Source organism: Lagopus muta, chromosome 2 (assembly GCF_023343835.1).
Source record: "Lagopus muta isolate bLagMut1 chromosome 2, bLagMut1 primary, whole genome shotgun sequence".
In the NCBI taxonomy this organism is placed as follows: domain Eukaryota; kingdom Metazoa; phylum Chordata; class Aves; order Galliformes; family Phasianidae; genus Lagopus; species Lagopus muta.
Window position 1 is genome coordinate 56,590,804 of NC_064434.1, and position 17,524 is coordinate 56,608,327.

Consider the following 17,524-nt stretch of genomic DNA (forward strand, 5'->3'; position numbering starts at 1 on the left):
GCTCTGTATTTGTACCTCAAGCTACCACACCAGCATAAAATAGCAACAACTAATACAAGATACTCTCTTCTGTGAATCTTCTATTTCTCAGGGAAGAGGGTCCTGTAAAATTCTTAAAGCCAGTTAAATTATGAAGAAAAGGGATTGGAATTGTACAAAGTTGCATTTGGATCTATGTTCATTCCACCAGTACTTCTTCCATGCTGTCTGGACAAGGTCTGTTTCTCTCAAAATGCCTCCTGATCTCTTTTGTGCACTGAGAAGGACCACACTGGCCATTAGTGGGTGATGCTGGATTTACATCTCAGTATCTTTTTCCACAAACCTGTCTGGCACCATAAGCGTTGCATTTAAGAAGATTCTTAAGGTAAGAAATACATTTAACCAGTGCTATTTTGTCTAGTCATTCTGTTTGGAAAGAGATCAGTGGTGACTCTTTCTCTACCTTGGTGTGTTTCACACAGACCTTAGGACAAATTCTGTGCAATATAAGTAGTATGAAGTCTCTTGGTACCCAGCAGTACCAAATGGGGAGTTTTCTTGGTATTAGGGAATTCACACAGAACATGAGAGTTCTCCCTATGTTTACACAGGCTAAATATGGCAGAGGAAAAAAAATGGTGCAGTCTTTGAACACAGCAAGATCATCCAGCAGAGTAAGCAAGAATAGCCACTGTTTGTAAGGCTGGAGACAGTTTCATCAGACAAAGCATGGAAAAGAAAATATCTGTCTTTACTCCTGTTCTTCTTTCTAAATTATTTGCCAAACAATTACAAAAAGAAAAAAGCTATTGGAGGGCATGTCAGGCAAGAAGTTGCTGAGGAAGTACCAAATACTTGTGTCAGCTGTGAGTAAACAAGGAGAATGCATGGTTGCTTTACAGCTGGTTTGCTCTCTCTTTTCTTTCCTTTTATGTCACCAACAAGATGTTTGATAAGCTGGGTTCTTCTAACACTTTATCAATCTCACAGTCCTGTTCTGTCATTCTGTTCCTTCCTAGACTGTCAGCTGTCAAGGATGCGCACAGGTCATCAGTTTTCCAGGTAACCTTGATTAAAAGGTGGAAGAAGAGCAAAATACAGCATTTCAGCATGATCATCCATCTCAGGCAACACATGCTGAGGAATTCATGGACCCAGTAACTGCTGCATAAGGAAGTATAGGCTGGCAACTTGCCTTTCTAAAGCAGAGTATGAAATCCACTTGATAACAACAAACATTTTACTGGAAGCTTGAACTGGTTGGAATATTAAATAAGATATCTACTTCATTATTTTAGCAGAACAAGCAGGAAAAGTACCTATCCTCCTAAGATGTGACATATGTGAAAGTGAAGATGTCAGCATGCGTATACTTAAGTTTCCAGAAAAAGTAATATGCAATTTCCTCAGAACGAAAGAGGCTGGCAGAAGCCACTGGCCAAAAGCACTTTGGAGATCTTCACTTTTGTTGAGGAGGAAAAAAATAAACAAAGCTGCAGACATTTTAGGAAAAAGTTAGTTGATCAGATTTAGCAAGAAACGACATAACAGCTTTCCGTCTACCTTCCTTTCCTTTTCAGTGGGTACAGGCTGACTGCTACCAGGGTGATGCAAACATGGATTGAAAATATATGAATCCATTCTGATCCAAATGCCACAGTAAGGATATGCTCAAATATATAATATGTAAATTCAGTTAATTAGAACCTTGGACCCTGGTTGTCACAGTGGTTGTGGACTCTGACTTAATGTAACCTTAAATCATGATCTTAACAAGAGATCTGGAGTTACAGCGGATGGTTAATGTTTGTACCTATGGTACTGTGCTTGTGGAATGTTTTAACTTGGTTTAGTGTTACCATTTCAGAGTTTCAAGGAGGATACACGAGACTGAAGTGTGGCTTACCACAACACAGTGTGCCATGGCTGAGCTGTGAATCGTCGTCTTTAAATAATAACGCTCTCAGAACGCTTTCAAGCTCACTGATACTGGTGCATGGCTTAAGGGAACACCAGGATAACTGTGTTAGACTTAGAATGTGCAGTGCAGTGTTGGCATAAAGTACTGCCTGCACTTCTAAAGGGATCCCAAGGGTGTAGCTTTACTGGGTAATCTGTCTGTCAAGCCTGGATCTTTGAGTTGGACACTTCTTGCCAAGCATTTATCTAGACCAGAACTAGACCCAGGGCATCATCTGCCTAGGTCTTGATGAAAATTGCAGGGAATGATAATTCCTGTAATGTTTACAATTCACAAATCAAGATCATTGCCTTTTGACAACTTACTGGACAAGAAATCAACAAAATGGAGAATGAGCCTCCTGAATTTGTCTTATACACCAGGACTGTTCTTGTTTTGCCTTTTCTCTAAGCAGAGGAATGAGGATACCATTCAGGACTAAGCTGTAATGTGCAGGTAAAATAAATAAATAAATAAATAAATAATAGTAAAAAAGGTAGAGAGGCCAGAAAGAAAAGCAAGGAAGCAAAGTATCACACCTCTCTTCTTTAGGCTGAAATAAAAATGTAGAGTTAGGTCTGGGTTTTAAAAGTGCTTCACTTCACTGTTGTTTTCTGTTTTGTTTTATGGAGCCAGTCTCTATGTTTAAATAGAGCCTCTGGTAATAATGTTTGGGGAAAAAACATGTAACCAAAACCGAAGTTACTAATAGCTTGCTATGGAGGGCATTTCACTACCTGTGATATTTACATGTGGAATGAATCGTGTCCAAAAGACTTCTAGATTATAAAGTTAGGACAGAGTCTCTGTACAAATTAATCTGTTCTTGTGATGGTGCTGTTGTGGGCTTGGGTGCAGTTCTTGCATTAGATGAAGGCTCTGCTCCATAAGCACTTACCACTTTTCATTCTGATTACTTTCCGTTCAGTTTAAATGCAAGCCACGAAGTAAATGCTTCTCTTTTCGAGTTTAATCAATAAGAAAAGCAGGGTTTCAGCTACACCTAGTGGACAAACGCCCAGTACTGCAGTCTTTCTGCAGTCATTCGTCATGTTAAATCGTTTCTGCTCTGTTTCAATATTTAAACTGTGATTTGAACTGAAACACCTCCAGGCACATTTCAGCCATTTAAACAGAGGCTTTGAAAATTCTGTGTGATTATCTCTGTGTTATTGTCTTTAATGGAAAATGCTTGATTAAATGATTAGGCAAGAGGACGTTGTCTCAGAAGGTAAGAGTGAGGGAAGTAGTCCCACCATGGGCACTGCTGGCTTCCAGTGCAGTGCAGCTGGTCCCAGCCCGCAAAGCAGGGCATGGGGTGAGATGCCTGTCAGAGGCTTCTCTTGGCCTTGTAGGGTAAAGTCACACACGAGGTGATGTGTGGGATCAGCTGTCACCCTCCCCTGCACAGTTGCAACCACACAAGGTCAGCATGCATCCCAAAGGCAAACACACCACCCCCTCAAAGCACCTTCATAGAATCATAGAATCCTTTGAGTTGGAATGGACTGATGAGGGCCATCTTGTTCAACTCGCTTGCAGTGGTCAGGGATACCACAGCTAGATCAGATTTCTTTCAATGACTTGATTTTGCCCTGATTAAACTTAGGTGAGGAGAAGAGAAAACATGGGGTCTGTGATAACTCCTGGCTACAAGAGAACTGTGCTACAACATGAATCCAAGTTATTGGATTGTAGAGGTTTTAAAAATGGAGAAGTTGGCTTGAAGGAGGCCTAAGCACAGACTCCAAGTCTGTGTTTTGGCTAAAACAGCTTATAGAATGGTGTTGGGCTGGGAATGGGACTGTTCCCCTGACACCTAATCCCTAAAACTTTCTTTGTGGTGACTGTAACTTTTTTTTTTTTTTAATTATTTTTTTCCTACCACTTAGAAATGTGTACACTCATCTCCACACCATGCACATGCCTTATCCTTCACCTCCTTGCTGGATCATGCAATAGCCTTAGTGCAGCCTGCAGATTAGCAGCCCAGCACCCTACCTAAGAGCAACCCAAATTATCGCTATTTAGCTTCTGTAAAAAACAGGTGTGTACAGAGGCTTGGTGCAATGATTTGTCTTTGGAAAATTCCAGGAATCCACTCCTGCCTTCAAAATGCATACATTACTTTATTCAAAGCTGATGGAGAACATGTTTGTAGACAGAGATAATATTGATTACTAGACTAAATAATGCTGCTGGAAGAAAAAACATTTTGAGTTGCAAGCCTTTAAGTACTTATTCTGGTAAAGGGAGTGAGAAATCTGAAATCCTCTGTGTTACTTCTGTTTAAATAGCAGCAGATAAGACATTGTAAAGACTTTCAACAACTCCACCCTCTCCCCAGCAGCGTACTCATGTTTGCCAAGCAGGCTGTGGTATCACATGCACAGAGCAATTGTTAGGAGGCTTAGTGTCAGAACTGCAGATAAGTAGGTGCAGCTCCAGGATCTCCTTGTGACGAGCATCTGCTAAATATTTAGCTTCTGTGATCAAGAGGTGCTTCGTATTTGCTCTATTGTCTTCAACTAGAGTTTTAGGAACTTAACAGTTCTGAAAGTTTATTTTATTTTACTTTATTCTTGATAAAATAGGGAATATGTTGCCAGATGAACATTGCAGTAAACCAAAATAACAAAATGTCCTGCTGAAAGAAAAAGGTGAGAGAAGTAATCAGCTGGAAAAAACTTTATTTGTTTTAAGTATGCTAAAGATGTGTCTGAAAAAGTCTGCTTCAGGTTTGTGATCAGATTGCCCCTGTGTAAATTTTTAAGAGGGGGAGGGCACAGCAGATGGACTGGGACTGAAATACCTGATCCTTCTCTATTAAAAACCTGCTGCTGCAAATTTCCTTCTAAAAATGAGGCAAATAACAGAGAACCTACTATAACAGTGGCTCATCTGTTCAGTCATTTGATGTATCTCATTATCGTTGCAGTTACAGGGACTCGGCTTTCTCTTGTGCGTGAGCACAATAGTGGCACCATATTGAAATGTGTAAATATATTTGAAGAAAAGATATGAAACACCTCCTCTGTACTGACAACACGATTCACTTAGAATCCATGAAACCCTGAGAAAATGCTGCTGCCATGAGTTCCCAATTGCTTTTGTTCCTCAGCTTGGCTTTAATGTACATACAATTTTATCTAATATATTTGCCTGAGTATTAAAAAATAAATAAATAAAAATTGTCATTTAAACAGTTCCTGCCAATGTCACATAGTCCTTGTTCACACTTCTATGCCTAAGACTGATGGTACAGAAATAGATCAGGTTAAGGTCAGTACACGTAGTCCAAATCTGTAACACAGACACTTCTTACTCCTGTCTATGATAGCCCCTCAGTAAAGCTTTTAGGAGGAAATGAAGGCTTCAAGAAGGATAGCGGTACGGTCATGGACGAGAGCTGCTTTTTCTGGCACCATCTCTACTGTCTCCATGCCCCTGCCCACTCTAGCTCTTGCAGAATTTCCAGTTCAAGGAGGAAGTGGGCCATTTGGTTACCAGCCCCATGTTAGGTCCCACTGAGTCACATAGCCAGGAGGAGCTGCAGAAATGCTTCACACCATCAGCAAGTATTACCAAGTGGCGCCACTGATATGTGCCACAGCCTTTGGCCCATCACCAGTGTTCCACAGTGCTTTTGCACCCAAATTCTCTGGTGAATCTGGTGTGTGGAAAACATCTCTTAGGGAAAAGAAAAAAAAAGAAAAAAAAAAAGAAACAAATGAAAGGAACTCTATGAATCCAGATGTTGGAATTTTCCAATCCACCTAGCAAGACAAGATAAGCAGGGAATAATCCTTGTTTATATAACGGTGTTGGTTATTTTTTTGTTTTGTTTTGTTTTTTTCCGGTTTTGCTTGATTGTTTTTAAATAAAACCTGCAACCAACAGGCTCTTTTTTTTTTCTTTTTTTTTTTTTTTTTTTTCTTGAGGTTGGTTTGCTCTTTTTCTAAAAGCCACAGTAAGAAATTTCGTGAGGCCCCGCATCCCCGCGGGCTGAGTAGAGTGGAGCCGGCCAGAGCCCGAAGGGCCGGCGGTCTTCCACAGGGGGGCGCCATGGTGCCGCCGCGGCGCGCCGCCCCGCGCAGGTGCTGTGGCGGGGCCGTGCTCGGTGCCCCCAGTATCCCCGGGCCCGACGTCCAGCTGGGGAATGGTCCTTCCTCACCCTGCCCAGCGGCTGTCCGTACTTTCTTCAGACCCGGTGGAATAGGCGGAGGATAACACACATCAGCACCTCTTTTTCCACCCAGCGTGTCTTGCGTGGCGGAGCGGCTTAAGGCTGATCTCCGCACCGAATAAAGCAGTGTGGCTATTTATGGATGTGGCTTAAAGAGGAGCAGATCTCATGTACCATGTTCGAAGTTCTTGAAAAACAGCCAAAGTACAGAGGTCAAGTTTCCTGTGCTAAAAGCAACCTAATGGGACACAGGGCTGCAGCGTCATTGGCCAGTGTCTGATGGTAGCTGGAAAACTGGGTCATTGTGTGTTTTTCACTGATTACTGTGCTCAAAATATAAATTATTTTAACTTTTTTATAAGCAATATGGGATCAACTCAAAGGCCCATTGCTCTTTCAGCTGCATGAGCCACTGGGAGCGTTACCGTGGGGTTCAGCTCAGAAAGACGAGGGTCAGGCCCCCAGTATTGCTCAGAAGATGGTATTATGCATAAGAATATACAGAACTGTAATATCCCCTGGGATGTGACTCTTCATTGGAAATTAAGGGACAATGTAGGCAAAATGATTGTTTTGCAAATTTCCCCAGGGTCTACTTCTAAGAATTTGCAAAAATCCTTGGCAATGCCTAGCCCAACACCAGAGCCTTCAGCAGCTCTTGGGAGTTTTACAGAGTCGTACACCAATAGGCTTTGCCAGTATGCCCATGAAACTGCCTGCTCCTGGAAAAGGATTTAGATTAGATGTTGAGATTCTTTACTCAGAGTGGTGAGGTGCTGGCACTACTGCCCAGAGAAGCTGTAGTGCCCCATCCCTGGGGACACTTAAGGCCTGGTTGGATGGAGCCCTAGGCAGCTGAGCTGGTGGGGGGCAGCCCTACCCATGGCAAAGGGGGTTGAAACTGGATAACCTTTAAGGTTTCTTCTAACCTAAGCCATTCAACAGTTCTATGATGTAAGTAGTGATATCTCAACTGTGAAGAATTCTTTTGCTTAACCAACATTATGAAGCAAAAGTACTTTATAATGTAAGTGGGAATATCTCCTTTTATTTTGGGAGAATGTAGGGGATTTAAACATTGATGCTGTTTGATATGCCCATAATTTGATGATCTGCTCTGTAAGAAGTTGATCAGAATCAGAAGATGCTCTCCAGAGCTCTACAGAAGAAAGCAATGCAATGTGTGCAGATCAAACAGCCCTAGCACAGAAAAGGGATTTATATAGTGGCAAATTGGGCAAAGTACACCTGTATTCTTCTAAACACTCATATGTTATTTTAAATGCTCCTATTTGATGTTCAGTCTGCTACAGCATAACATGAGCAAGTGCTGGCTGGAACCGGCCTCTCATTTTTAAGCTCTTGGGTTGTCTAACATGAGCTGTTACCAACTGCTAGGACAATGTTATCATCACATTTTCCCAGAAGTGTTCACTTCCTTATATTTACTTTTGTTAATATTATAGCTTTTATTTATTTATTTATTTTCCTCCTTACCATCATAAAACATATTAACTCCTTCTTGTCCATGTAGGGCAAAGAAAACCAAATAGCACTTTACATCCCAGCTGGGACAGTTTTTATCAATAGTAATCAGTTTGTTTTCCCCACTGGATTAATAACTGTGCATTTGCACTCCCTTGGTGCGGTGATATCCTCTCCTGTTTATGTGCCCAAGTTTAGACTTCAACTACCTCCACCGCGTTGCTCTTCTTTCTAATAAACTCAGAACAAATGTTGAAAAAGTTAAGCGAGAAGAAAGCATGGGGGCATCATACCTGTATTGAATTTGGGAAGTTAATGGGAATATGTGTACTACCAAGGCCTGGTCCTACAGTCCTCTCTGAAGCAATAACTTACAATTAACTTACATGTCAGCTTTGCCAAAGGTGGAGTGAGGGCAGAAGTCTGCAACAGTTGGCAATGAGGGAGCAAGATGTCAAAAAGTGGCCTTTTTTTCCCCTCACAAATACTTAAAGTGGATACTTTGGATTTGACTCAGCGGGCATAGGCGGTAGCAATTCTATGGGAGAAAGGGGTGAGAGATATCCCGTGGAGGAATATTTTAGGAATATACACTAGCTTCTTCCTAAGTCTCTAGGAATGGAACGAGGTCAGTGCTGACGTGATGCAGATCTGGGCTTCGCTCCCCTCTGTTGACCCTCTCTGGGAGAGGAGGCAGCCCACCACCCTCCTTCCCCAAGTTACAAGAAGTTATTACCTGTCAAACAATCTTTCGAAGTAGTTCTTTCAGATGAGATAATAAATATGCAAAAAGGAAAAAAAAAAAAAGTCTACTATATAAATGAAAGCAGATTTATAAAATTACAAGTTTAATAGATAAATATAATAAATACTTTATGCATCATAACTCTGGACAACTACATTTAAAGCAAGTATGTTGGCAAGTCACAAAAAAGTCGCATCTCGGCAACTTTGTATTTCATAAAACCACACTGACAGGCATATTACAATGCTACGTATGAGGCTGTATGCTGTAAGTATGTTTAAATCCTGCTCACCTACCGAGTTCACCATGACATATATAGGGGTGCAGTGTACCTTAAATCCTGGAATGTCTTTTCGAACACCGACATGATACTACAGAGAGATGCTCTACTTACTGGGGACAGTGGGGGGAGTTTCGAAGAAAAATACTGGTAAATGACTTCTAGAAAAACTAAAGCATTTCTTAACTTTTTATTGACATTGGCAAATTAAAATAGAATAAATTAACAATATTTTCTCAAAAAAATGTTTTGTACAAAAATACTGTCAAAATTTCCTGAAAAGCTTTCAACACAGTAGTATCTTTTCATGTACGGAATAAACTATATTAGCACAGTGTCAAAATGCTGAAGATAGAAAATAATTAGAACTAAAATAAAAATTAAAAAAAAAAAAAAAAAAAAAAAGATAGAAAGAAGACCTGTGAAATGTTTGCCACTAGTCAGCATTCCATCCACACCATATTATTGTCTGTACATATGGGGGAGGGGGAATGGGCAGCAGACTCTAAGTAACAGTATTACTTGTTCTGATCCGGAAAGGTTTGGCCCACATCTGCTAAGCTTCCAGTTTAGCATATCCGAAAAATAAAATAAAATAATGTATTCATTAGCCTGCACTGCGATGCATAGTTAAAAATTAAGCAAGATGGCAGCATTTGTGCAGTAGTATCTGCCCTTCAAAGTTCATGCAACCAACGAATGCCTTTTTCCCTGTTCCCTCAGAATTTAAATGCAGCTCGAGTCATTAGAAACCATCGTTTCCAAAATCCCCAAGATCAAGCAGTTTGCCGAGATTAACATCTATCTGTTCAGCACGGTGGGAGTGATGGGCACGTTCCTGCGAGGAAACCAGAAGAGAGGAAGGGGGCAAACAGCGCCCAAAGGCACAGTTCGATGGGAATGATCCCCGGGGGGATGGGGGAAGGATGGGAGGGAGAGGTGAGGGGGGGAGAGGACACGTGAATGTCGAGGCTACAAAAATAAGAAGTGGCAGTAATTTAAAAAAAAAGAAAAAAAAAAAAGAAAGAAAAAAAAAAAAAGAGTTTACGCAAGCGCATAGTTTACTCTGCTTTCCAGATTCTCACCTTTTCGGGCAGCGAAAAGTGAGACACCGCGTTGGGGGGAATGTTTTCACTCGCACCGCTAGAAAGTCCTTTGTTTGTTGGAAATGAATCAGCAGCTCACCCTGCTGGGCTGCTGTTTGCAAACGAAGTCCGTCATGAAGTCAAACTCGTTCTGTCCCAACCACAGCTCGGGCAGCTCCTTGATGCGATCCAGCCCCATTTCGATGACTAAGGACATGAGGACCTCCTCGTCGATGAAGTCAGTGTCTATGACATTGGGCGGCAGCATCGCCGCGGGGACGTGGGGCACGGCGGGCGGCAAGCCGCTGCCTCCGCCGCCGTGCTTGGGGTTGCAGTCCCTGAAATGCTGTCCGCCGCCGCTCAGCGGGTGGCCGCCGGGGTGCAAGTCCGGCACGTAGTGGCCGTGCGGGTACGGGTGGTGGCTGAAGTACTGGTTGTTGAGCTTCTGCAACTGCATGCTGGCGCTAAGCTGCCCTCCCGGGCTGCCCACAGGGGGGGCCATGAACTGGGAGCCGCTGAAGCGGGCGGGGGGCGGCATGTTGCCGGCCGGGTGCCCCCCTCCCACGCCGCCCGGCCCCATGGCGTGCCGGACCCCGCCGCTCGCGTTCATATTGCCCGCTCCGTAATGTATATGGTCTCCCATCAGGGCGCTGAAGGCGTGCGGCTGCTGCTGCTGCTGTTGGTGGTGGTGGGGGGCGGCGAACTGCCCCATGCCCAGCCGGTGCGCGGGGTGGTGGTGGAGCCCGCCGGCGCCGTCGGGGAATCGCCCGTGGTTCATGGCCATCATGTGTTCCGCCATCTCCCACCTGGAAAGCGAGCGTGTTAAAGAGAACGCCCCTCGATCACCGGCCCGAGGAAAGCCACCGCTCCGCTCGCTGTCCTCTTTCCAGGGGGAAATCTCCCTACCGCGTCTCTACCGTGGAGTACAAAGGGAGAAACGCGAGCGGCGCCCGCCCTGCGAACGCCCCTCTTCCCTCCGCTCAGCCGGCGCGCGGCGCGCCCGCCCGCTCCAACTTGTGCGCACCATCGGCGGAGTGCGGCACCCGGCACAGCCGCCTCCTCCCGGACGGGGGCCCCGCGCCTCCCGAGCCCTTCGTGTGTCACAAGCGGCGTTCGTTCAAAGGCGCTCCTCCAACTTGCGGAGAGCGAGCAAAGAATCGGGAAGTCCCACCCCGCCGCTGTCAGCAACTTTTGGAATTAAGTCCCAATTAAAAAGAAATAAATTCAAACACCGCGAGGCACAGATAAGGGATTAAGCCGCGCAGCCGAGGAGCACCTTTTCTCGCGTGTTTAAGCGGTCGCGTTTTTCCTGCCGCACACAAAAGGGACGCACCGCAGCAGCTGCCCAACCTCCGCACTCACCTCCCGGCTGCTTTCTTCTTTCCCTTCAAAGGTGGCGGTGAAATCAGTCAGCAGCAGTCACCCCGCATAGAGCGCGCTGCACTCCTCTCCCGGGTTGACGTGACGGCGGGGCTCTGCCGCTGCCGCAGCCCTAGCGCCGCTCCTCACTCCTCTGCGAGGCTCATCGGCACTTGCCAACAATGAGCTGTGTTTCTTACCCAGCTTTGGCCACAGCTAATATAGGATTTCAGAAGGGAGGAGCAAAACCCTCACAGGCAACCAGAAGTAAAACCTGGAGCAAGCGAGGGGGGGGGAAAAAAAAAAACAACAACGAAAACCAACCAACACCCAGCGCGCACACATACACGCACACGCAGGGACGCATACACGCGCAGAGCCACGCAGGACAGCATCCAGAGGCCCCACTTCCCCTGATCGGTCCACACGTGTGTTTGTGGGGCTCCCCCGGGAACAAAGCGGGGCTCCGCGGCGGGGAGCGCAGCCCCGGCAATGCCACAGAGGAGGGCGCTGCCCGCCGGCACAGCGCGGCCGCGGACACGCGTGGGGCCGGCCGCTAAGGCAGCGTCGCCCGCTCTCAAAGAGGCCCCGCTCCGGGCCCCTCCCGGGCCTCCGCCGTGCAGGTGTCCGACCCCGGACGCGGACGCGCGTGGGCGCTCCCACGGGCCGGCGCCTCTCCCGGCGGCGAGATCCGAGATCCACCTTTTTTCACAGCCGCGCTGCCGCATCTCTCCCTCCCGGCTTCCCTCCGTATCCGCGTAGCCCCACAGTGTAGCAGCCACCCCGGGTGTCCGGGGCGGGTGCCCTTCCGGCGATGCCCATTTTCTTGCTTACGATCCATGTTCTTAGAATGGAGAAGGAAAAAAGAACGTGGATAATGCGGGTGAATGCTTTGTGAATATGACCGTCCTGGCTAGCATGTCCTCTGCCCCTCCTATCACAGGTTGCCCCGTTCCACCCTAGAGGGACAAGTGTGCCCCAACTGCCTTGAGAGCAGCAGTACTGCACAGAGCACCTCTGCTCCAAACCCACCCTGCTCTGGAGGGCTGTTGTGCTGGAGGAGCACACAGATGCTGTGGGATGGGGGAGGCCTACTGCAGGGGAGAGCTGGATGTTGCTTTGATTTCAGCTTTCACCTGGCTTTCTCCTCTCTGCTTTCCCTTCTTGAGTGCCCACATGAATACCCTTCCCCAGATCATCCGCTCCTCTTTTGAGGTCAAAGCAGACATCATGCAGGCTGAGCTGGAGATTCTGCTTCTCCGCGTACCATGCAAAGACACAGCACTGTAAGAAGTGCACAAGTGCTTCTGCGGAGGAGATGTTGGCAAAGGCCACAGGGGTCACGAGGAAGTATGGGCATTTGGCAGCCCTCCTGCCACCTTTTATGTGGATGAGGCCCTCACCTGGCCACAGCAAATTAAGGAAGAGCAGCAGCTCCACCTTTCTCTTCTGTGATGGAGACAGAGGAAGGAGTTCCACTCGATTATCCTTATGGGCCCCTTCCAATTCAGGATATTCTATAATTCTCAATTCCATGATTCTGTGAAGAGTAAATCCCTGCATGGCCATTGCAGTTCTCACACTTACAAGACACCAGAAGAATACTCCACTCAAACCCCAGCTGAGATGCCTGGCAAGGATGGAATTAAAGCACTGGGAGGAAAGGGATTGCCTTGAGTTCCAGAGTTACCTTGAGTAAGTGACCTCACCCTGCAGCTCTCTTTCCTGCAGATATTAGTTAGGATGTCATTACAAAGTTGTGTTTTGCTCTTCTGATGCATGTTGAGTAGGTACACTTTTGGGAGAAGCTGTTCAGCAGGACCTCCAGTCTGGCTCAGGGAGGTTTTACAGGGCAAAACAATGAATAATAAGAAGATCCTGCTCCATTTGGCAAGTTGTCAGCTGTGTATCATGACAAGTGGTTTGTTTAATGTCACATATCCATGGTGATATCGGTATGCCTTTTTGCTCTCCCTTGCTTTGAGTTTTAGATCCTTTTCAAAGCCAAGCACACATCATATCACAGCCCTGCAAATGCCCTTTCCTATTTTCAGCTTTCAGATGTTGGAAGCTGGTATCAGATGCCAAAGTGAGTTATGGAGAATTGGCAAGAGACTGCCAGAAGCAATAGAAGGCATGTCAGAGCCTCTGTGACACCTCACTCATACAAAACACATCTTCAGGTATTTACAGCCCACGTGCAGTGAAGCAGGCATGATGGAGCTTTCTTCATCAGGGGCTGCAGTGTGTTGAGATAAAGCTCAGCAGAGTGATACAAGACATGTTTTCATTGTTACTGGTTTGTGGCTGCAGCAAAATAGGAACACAATCAACTGGTTGCTTTCCAGGAAATGGCTGGAAGACTTGGTGACAGGCAGCTAAGGGAATGCAGGACAAAGCATGAGGCCATCATGGAGCTGGTAGCAAGCTGGATCTCATGCATGCCACCTCCTGATTTGAGCCAGGTTTATTTAAAGCTATCCTGTCACCCATAGTCCACAAAGGCATCTGCATACCTGAATTGGCTCTTCAGTCAAATAACAAGAAAGGCAGTGCATGGTTGGAGAATGCAGGAAGTAGGCAGGGTGAAGATGGAGCAGCAGAGCTCACAGATTGCTGTGCCCATTCTGGAAGAACCACTGAGAACGATTAAGCACAGCAATAGAAAAGCAAGGAAAAATGGTCCGCGCTCGAGTGTTAACATTTTATATCAGAAAGTCACAGGGGAACAGAGCCTGATTTCTGGCTGCTGCCCTGCTCACTCCTTCCAGGTCGGAACACTGCTGGAACAGAAGGGAAAATTATAAAGGATAATCCCAGACGGTGTCTTTCCACATATTTGTTGGAAATGTTCAAGTCAAATGAATACATATGGTTCTAGGGATCTGTTTCTGGAACCAAATGAACAATGAATTTCTGGGAGATTTGGATCTCCAAGTCTTTTTCTTTTCTTTTTTTCTTTTTTTTTTTTTTTTTCCCCAACTCCAAATGTAATCTGTAACTCCCTGTGACTTATTTCTCCCACATCACCCCTGGAAGTGAGTTTCTATGTGTTCCCTCCCACGCTGATACAAAGCAGTCAGGAAAACCCAATTCAGGACATCTGCTAGGGTTATCTGATAGGAAATTTTATATTAGAATGATATCCTGGAAGAAATGCCCTTTGTGTAGAAATGATTAAGCTATTGTATTGGAAGACAAGCCATTATTTTCTGGCACCTCTCACTTCTGTCCTCGTCACTGCTTCCTTCAATCCCACCCTTCCCTGGGCAGTTGAAGGGAAGATGCAACTGTGGTGCAGGATGGCTCCAGCTCTGGCTCCACCAGCTGCATGGCTGCTGCCTGTTTCACAGCCCATCCCTAGGAAAAGCAATGAACTCAGCATTTTTGTTCCAAATAGGTACCTAGGAAGCACAGAGATCTGCTTTGGTCTGTCAGCCTTTCCCCTCTTTTATAGTTCAGTGAGTTTATTGCCTATGGGGAAAAATGCAAGGTTTTTAACTAGAGGAGGTATTTCTTTTTCTGACATATTTATTGAGAGACTTGTTACTCTTAAATGGTTTGGGATGGACACAAGGTTATCTGTGGGCCTGGGTGTGAGATCCTCCAAGAATCCAGGTGGAAAGGAACCTTGGCAAGTTCTGCTGCTTGACTAGCACCAAGACTATGGCATAATGAATAGAATTAACTTGGTTCAATTCATTCAATACAAGCATCCTAAAACCATCACAGCTCTCCACAGTCAGTTCCAGACACTGACCAGGTGTTCCACAGAGCTCAGTGTAAGCCCTCCTGTTTCAACAGTCCTCTCTCCTTGGGAATGCTGCAGGTCGGTGAGGTGATGTGCCTGGCACACTGGTCATCAGCACAGGTGTGGAGGAGGTGACCCCAGGGGTGGGTCACATTTGAAGGAATTACTGGAAAGATGTCCAAGCAAAAGAAAATCTGTACCATGTTCCTTGCACCTGGCTAGCGTGGGAAAGTGCATGGAAATGTAGGGAGACAGAGTGTGTGTGATCTCCATCAGTCAGCACAGGGCTCTTTTTTCCTTTGCTAGGCTTCACGATGTCACTGATTGCTATTTTTACTGTTAGTGGTTATTCTGCTAAGAACAGTGGTTAGCAGTCTATTTGTTAGCAACAAATCTTTATGAAAAGCAAAGAATTACTCAGAGCAAGGAACTTTTTGAGCCATTTGGAAGTGCCTTTGACAATTTCCTTGTCTTAGCCAGGAACAGAATATGTATGAATCAAAATGGTTTTCTAAATTAGGGAACATGGACTATGCAAATTGTGTTGCTCTCTCTCCCACCCACCTTTTCCTGTTTGTTTAGATGGCTCAAGATAGTAATATGCTGGTGTGTTTTGTAGTGGTGATAATGAATGTGGCTTTGCACCCTTCATCTATATTGTCTTATATGTGTGAGAAAGTCTTGGGAAAGATGACAAGTTCCATCATTTTGCTGTTATGTGCTCTTGGTGCAGTACTTCAAGATTACTTAAACAATTATGAGGTTCATCCATAAGTGTAATTTTATTGCAAAGTATTCTCTTTGAAAATAAAGTTTTGTAAAAAATAAGAACATTATTTTGTGAAGAGGTTCAGGAGGATGTAATTGTACAAAAATGAACTCATAAATACACACATTACTGATCAAGCATCATCCCATTGTATTCTATCACTCAAAATCCCAACGTGGAACTTTTTGGACCCTCTTTACTTTCAGGCATCAATGGTAAAAAGATATTACAAAAGTAAAACGTTCATGTAACTTTGAGGAAGTGGTAGGTAGTAGCTTCTGCAGCCAAATGACAGCAGGTTCAGATTTAGCACAGAGATGAAAAGCAGTCAGAAGTGAGGCTGTATGAACAAAATTTTGTTCCGTTTGTCCACTGAGGCAAGTAACAATAATATTACTTTAAGTCAACAAAGGCTTCTTAAAAATGTTCAAGTAGAATGAAATGTTTTATTTAATTAAAAACTGTTAGAAAGTAGAGTACATACTTCTAAGTATGTATTAGACCTGGATGATTACACACCAAGTGTTCATTGCATACATTCTGTAATTAATTGAACTGGTAGTTAGCAAGTAATTTATTTAAAGTCCACAGAACAATTGAAGTTTGTTATTAGGGTGAATTGGAGTTCTAAACAAAACAAAACAAAACACAAAAAAAGGAAGATTTATGATTACAAATATAAATCCTAGTCCAGGATTCATTTATACATATGATTACCAGTCACATTTTTTAGGCAGATCATTTCACACAGTTATCCTATTTTCTTGCATCTATGTACAAATATTTTATTTCAAATCAATGAGTCTAAGCAGGAAGTAAAATACTTCTCAGTATGAGTAAGGGTGACAAAATCTGACTTCTCAGACCACCAGCTGAGCAAATTGATTCAACTTAAACACAACGATGGGGCCGTGTTTCCAGGTGGTTGCATCTTTATAGCATGACAGTCCACTTGAGACACTGAGCTGTGTGAGTGTCTAGCTTGGAATTTAATAGTATCCAATCTGAAATCTGATTGTATTATTCCATTGATTAAGTCCATGTTTTCCCTTTATGGCTCTAATATTTCTGATATGAATAAAAGGTTAGTGAAATTAACATAATGTTTATAATGGAAATGTTCTGTTACTGTAGTGAGCTACAATTTCAATTTGAGTAAGCGCATACTTTAGGCATGCTCATTGGACCTCATGCAGCAGAATCTTTCTAAATCACAGGAGAAATACTGACTCCCATGGGGCTCTTCAAGGGTTCACTGAACAGCAAACAAATAGGTGCTGAAACAGTGTTGTATTATGTAGCAAACTTGTTCTATAATATAATCACCGTGGTTGCTAAGGTTTCTCCGGCATCCTTGGCACTTTTAATTTTTCTTAAATAAATGGGGAAGTTGTTTAATCCTCTTGATGATGATAAAGGGTTACAGGCAGCTGTGGTGTTGGTCATATGTCACACACAGTCAGCAGACAGTTGCAGTTTCAGTTACACTTTCTCCTTTGATTTGATTACGTTTTTCTCCTAAATTAAATAATTGCAATGTGTGTGCTGTGTGGTGATGGCAGCAGCATTCATTCCAGGCCTTTCAGAATATGCTGCGGTTCATGGGGAATTTATAAGAAGTAAACCTTCCCATTGCATTCACCATTTTAGTTAACTTCTTTAGCATAGCCTTCTCCATTTTGTTTACTTTTACAAGCTTTTCAAGCATGAAGGATCCATGAATCATTCCACCACGGACCCATCTTTTCAGTGGATTTCCACTGCATTTCCTTAGTTGAAAGCCTGTAATCCAAACCTCTATTTTGAGGCTTTATGTTTCAAGTTGGGTCTCATCTCAATCCAGTACTTCACATCGTCTTTCTTTGGAGCTGCGGTTTCTTATCTGGCTGGCTTCTTTGTGGCAAGGGTTAATCTCACACAGA

At 44.4% G+C, this 17,524-nt stretch overlaps 1 protein-coding gene across 1 annotated transcript; it reads right to left on the minus strand.

The window, feature by feature from the left end:
- Positions 1–8,430: 8,430 nt before the first annotated feature.
- Positions 8,431–11,776, minus strand: CITED2 (Cbp/p300 interacting transactivator with Glu/Asp rich carboxy-terminal domain 2). Its single transcript, XM_048936362.1, has 2 exons — positions 11,086–11,776; positions 8,431–10,529 (listed from the first exon to the last, which is right to left on the minus strand). The coding sequence occupies exon 2, from the start codon at positions 10,520–10,522 to the stop codon at positions 9,812–9,814; it is 711 nt and encodes a 236-aa protein (XP_048792319.1). The 5' UTR covers positions 10,523–10,529; positions 11,086–11,776; the 3' UTR covers positions 8,431–9,811.
- Positions 11,777–17,524: the final 5,748 nt, after the last annotated feature.

Coding starts and splice junctions, on each gene's coding strand:
- CITED2 (XM_048936362.1), bottom strand. CDS start 10,522: ATGGCGGAACACATGATGGCCATGAACCACGGGCGATTCCCCGACGGC.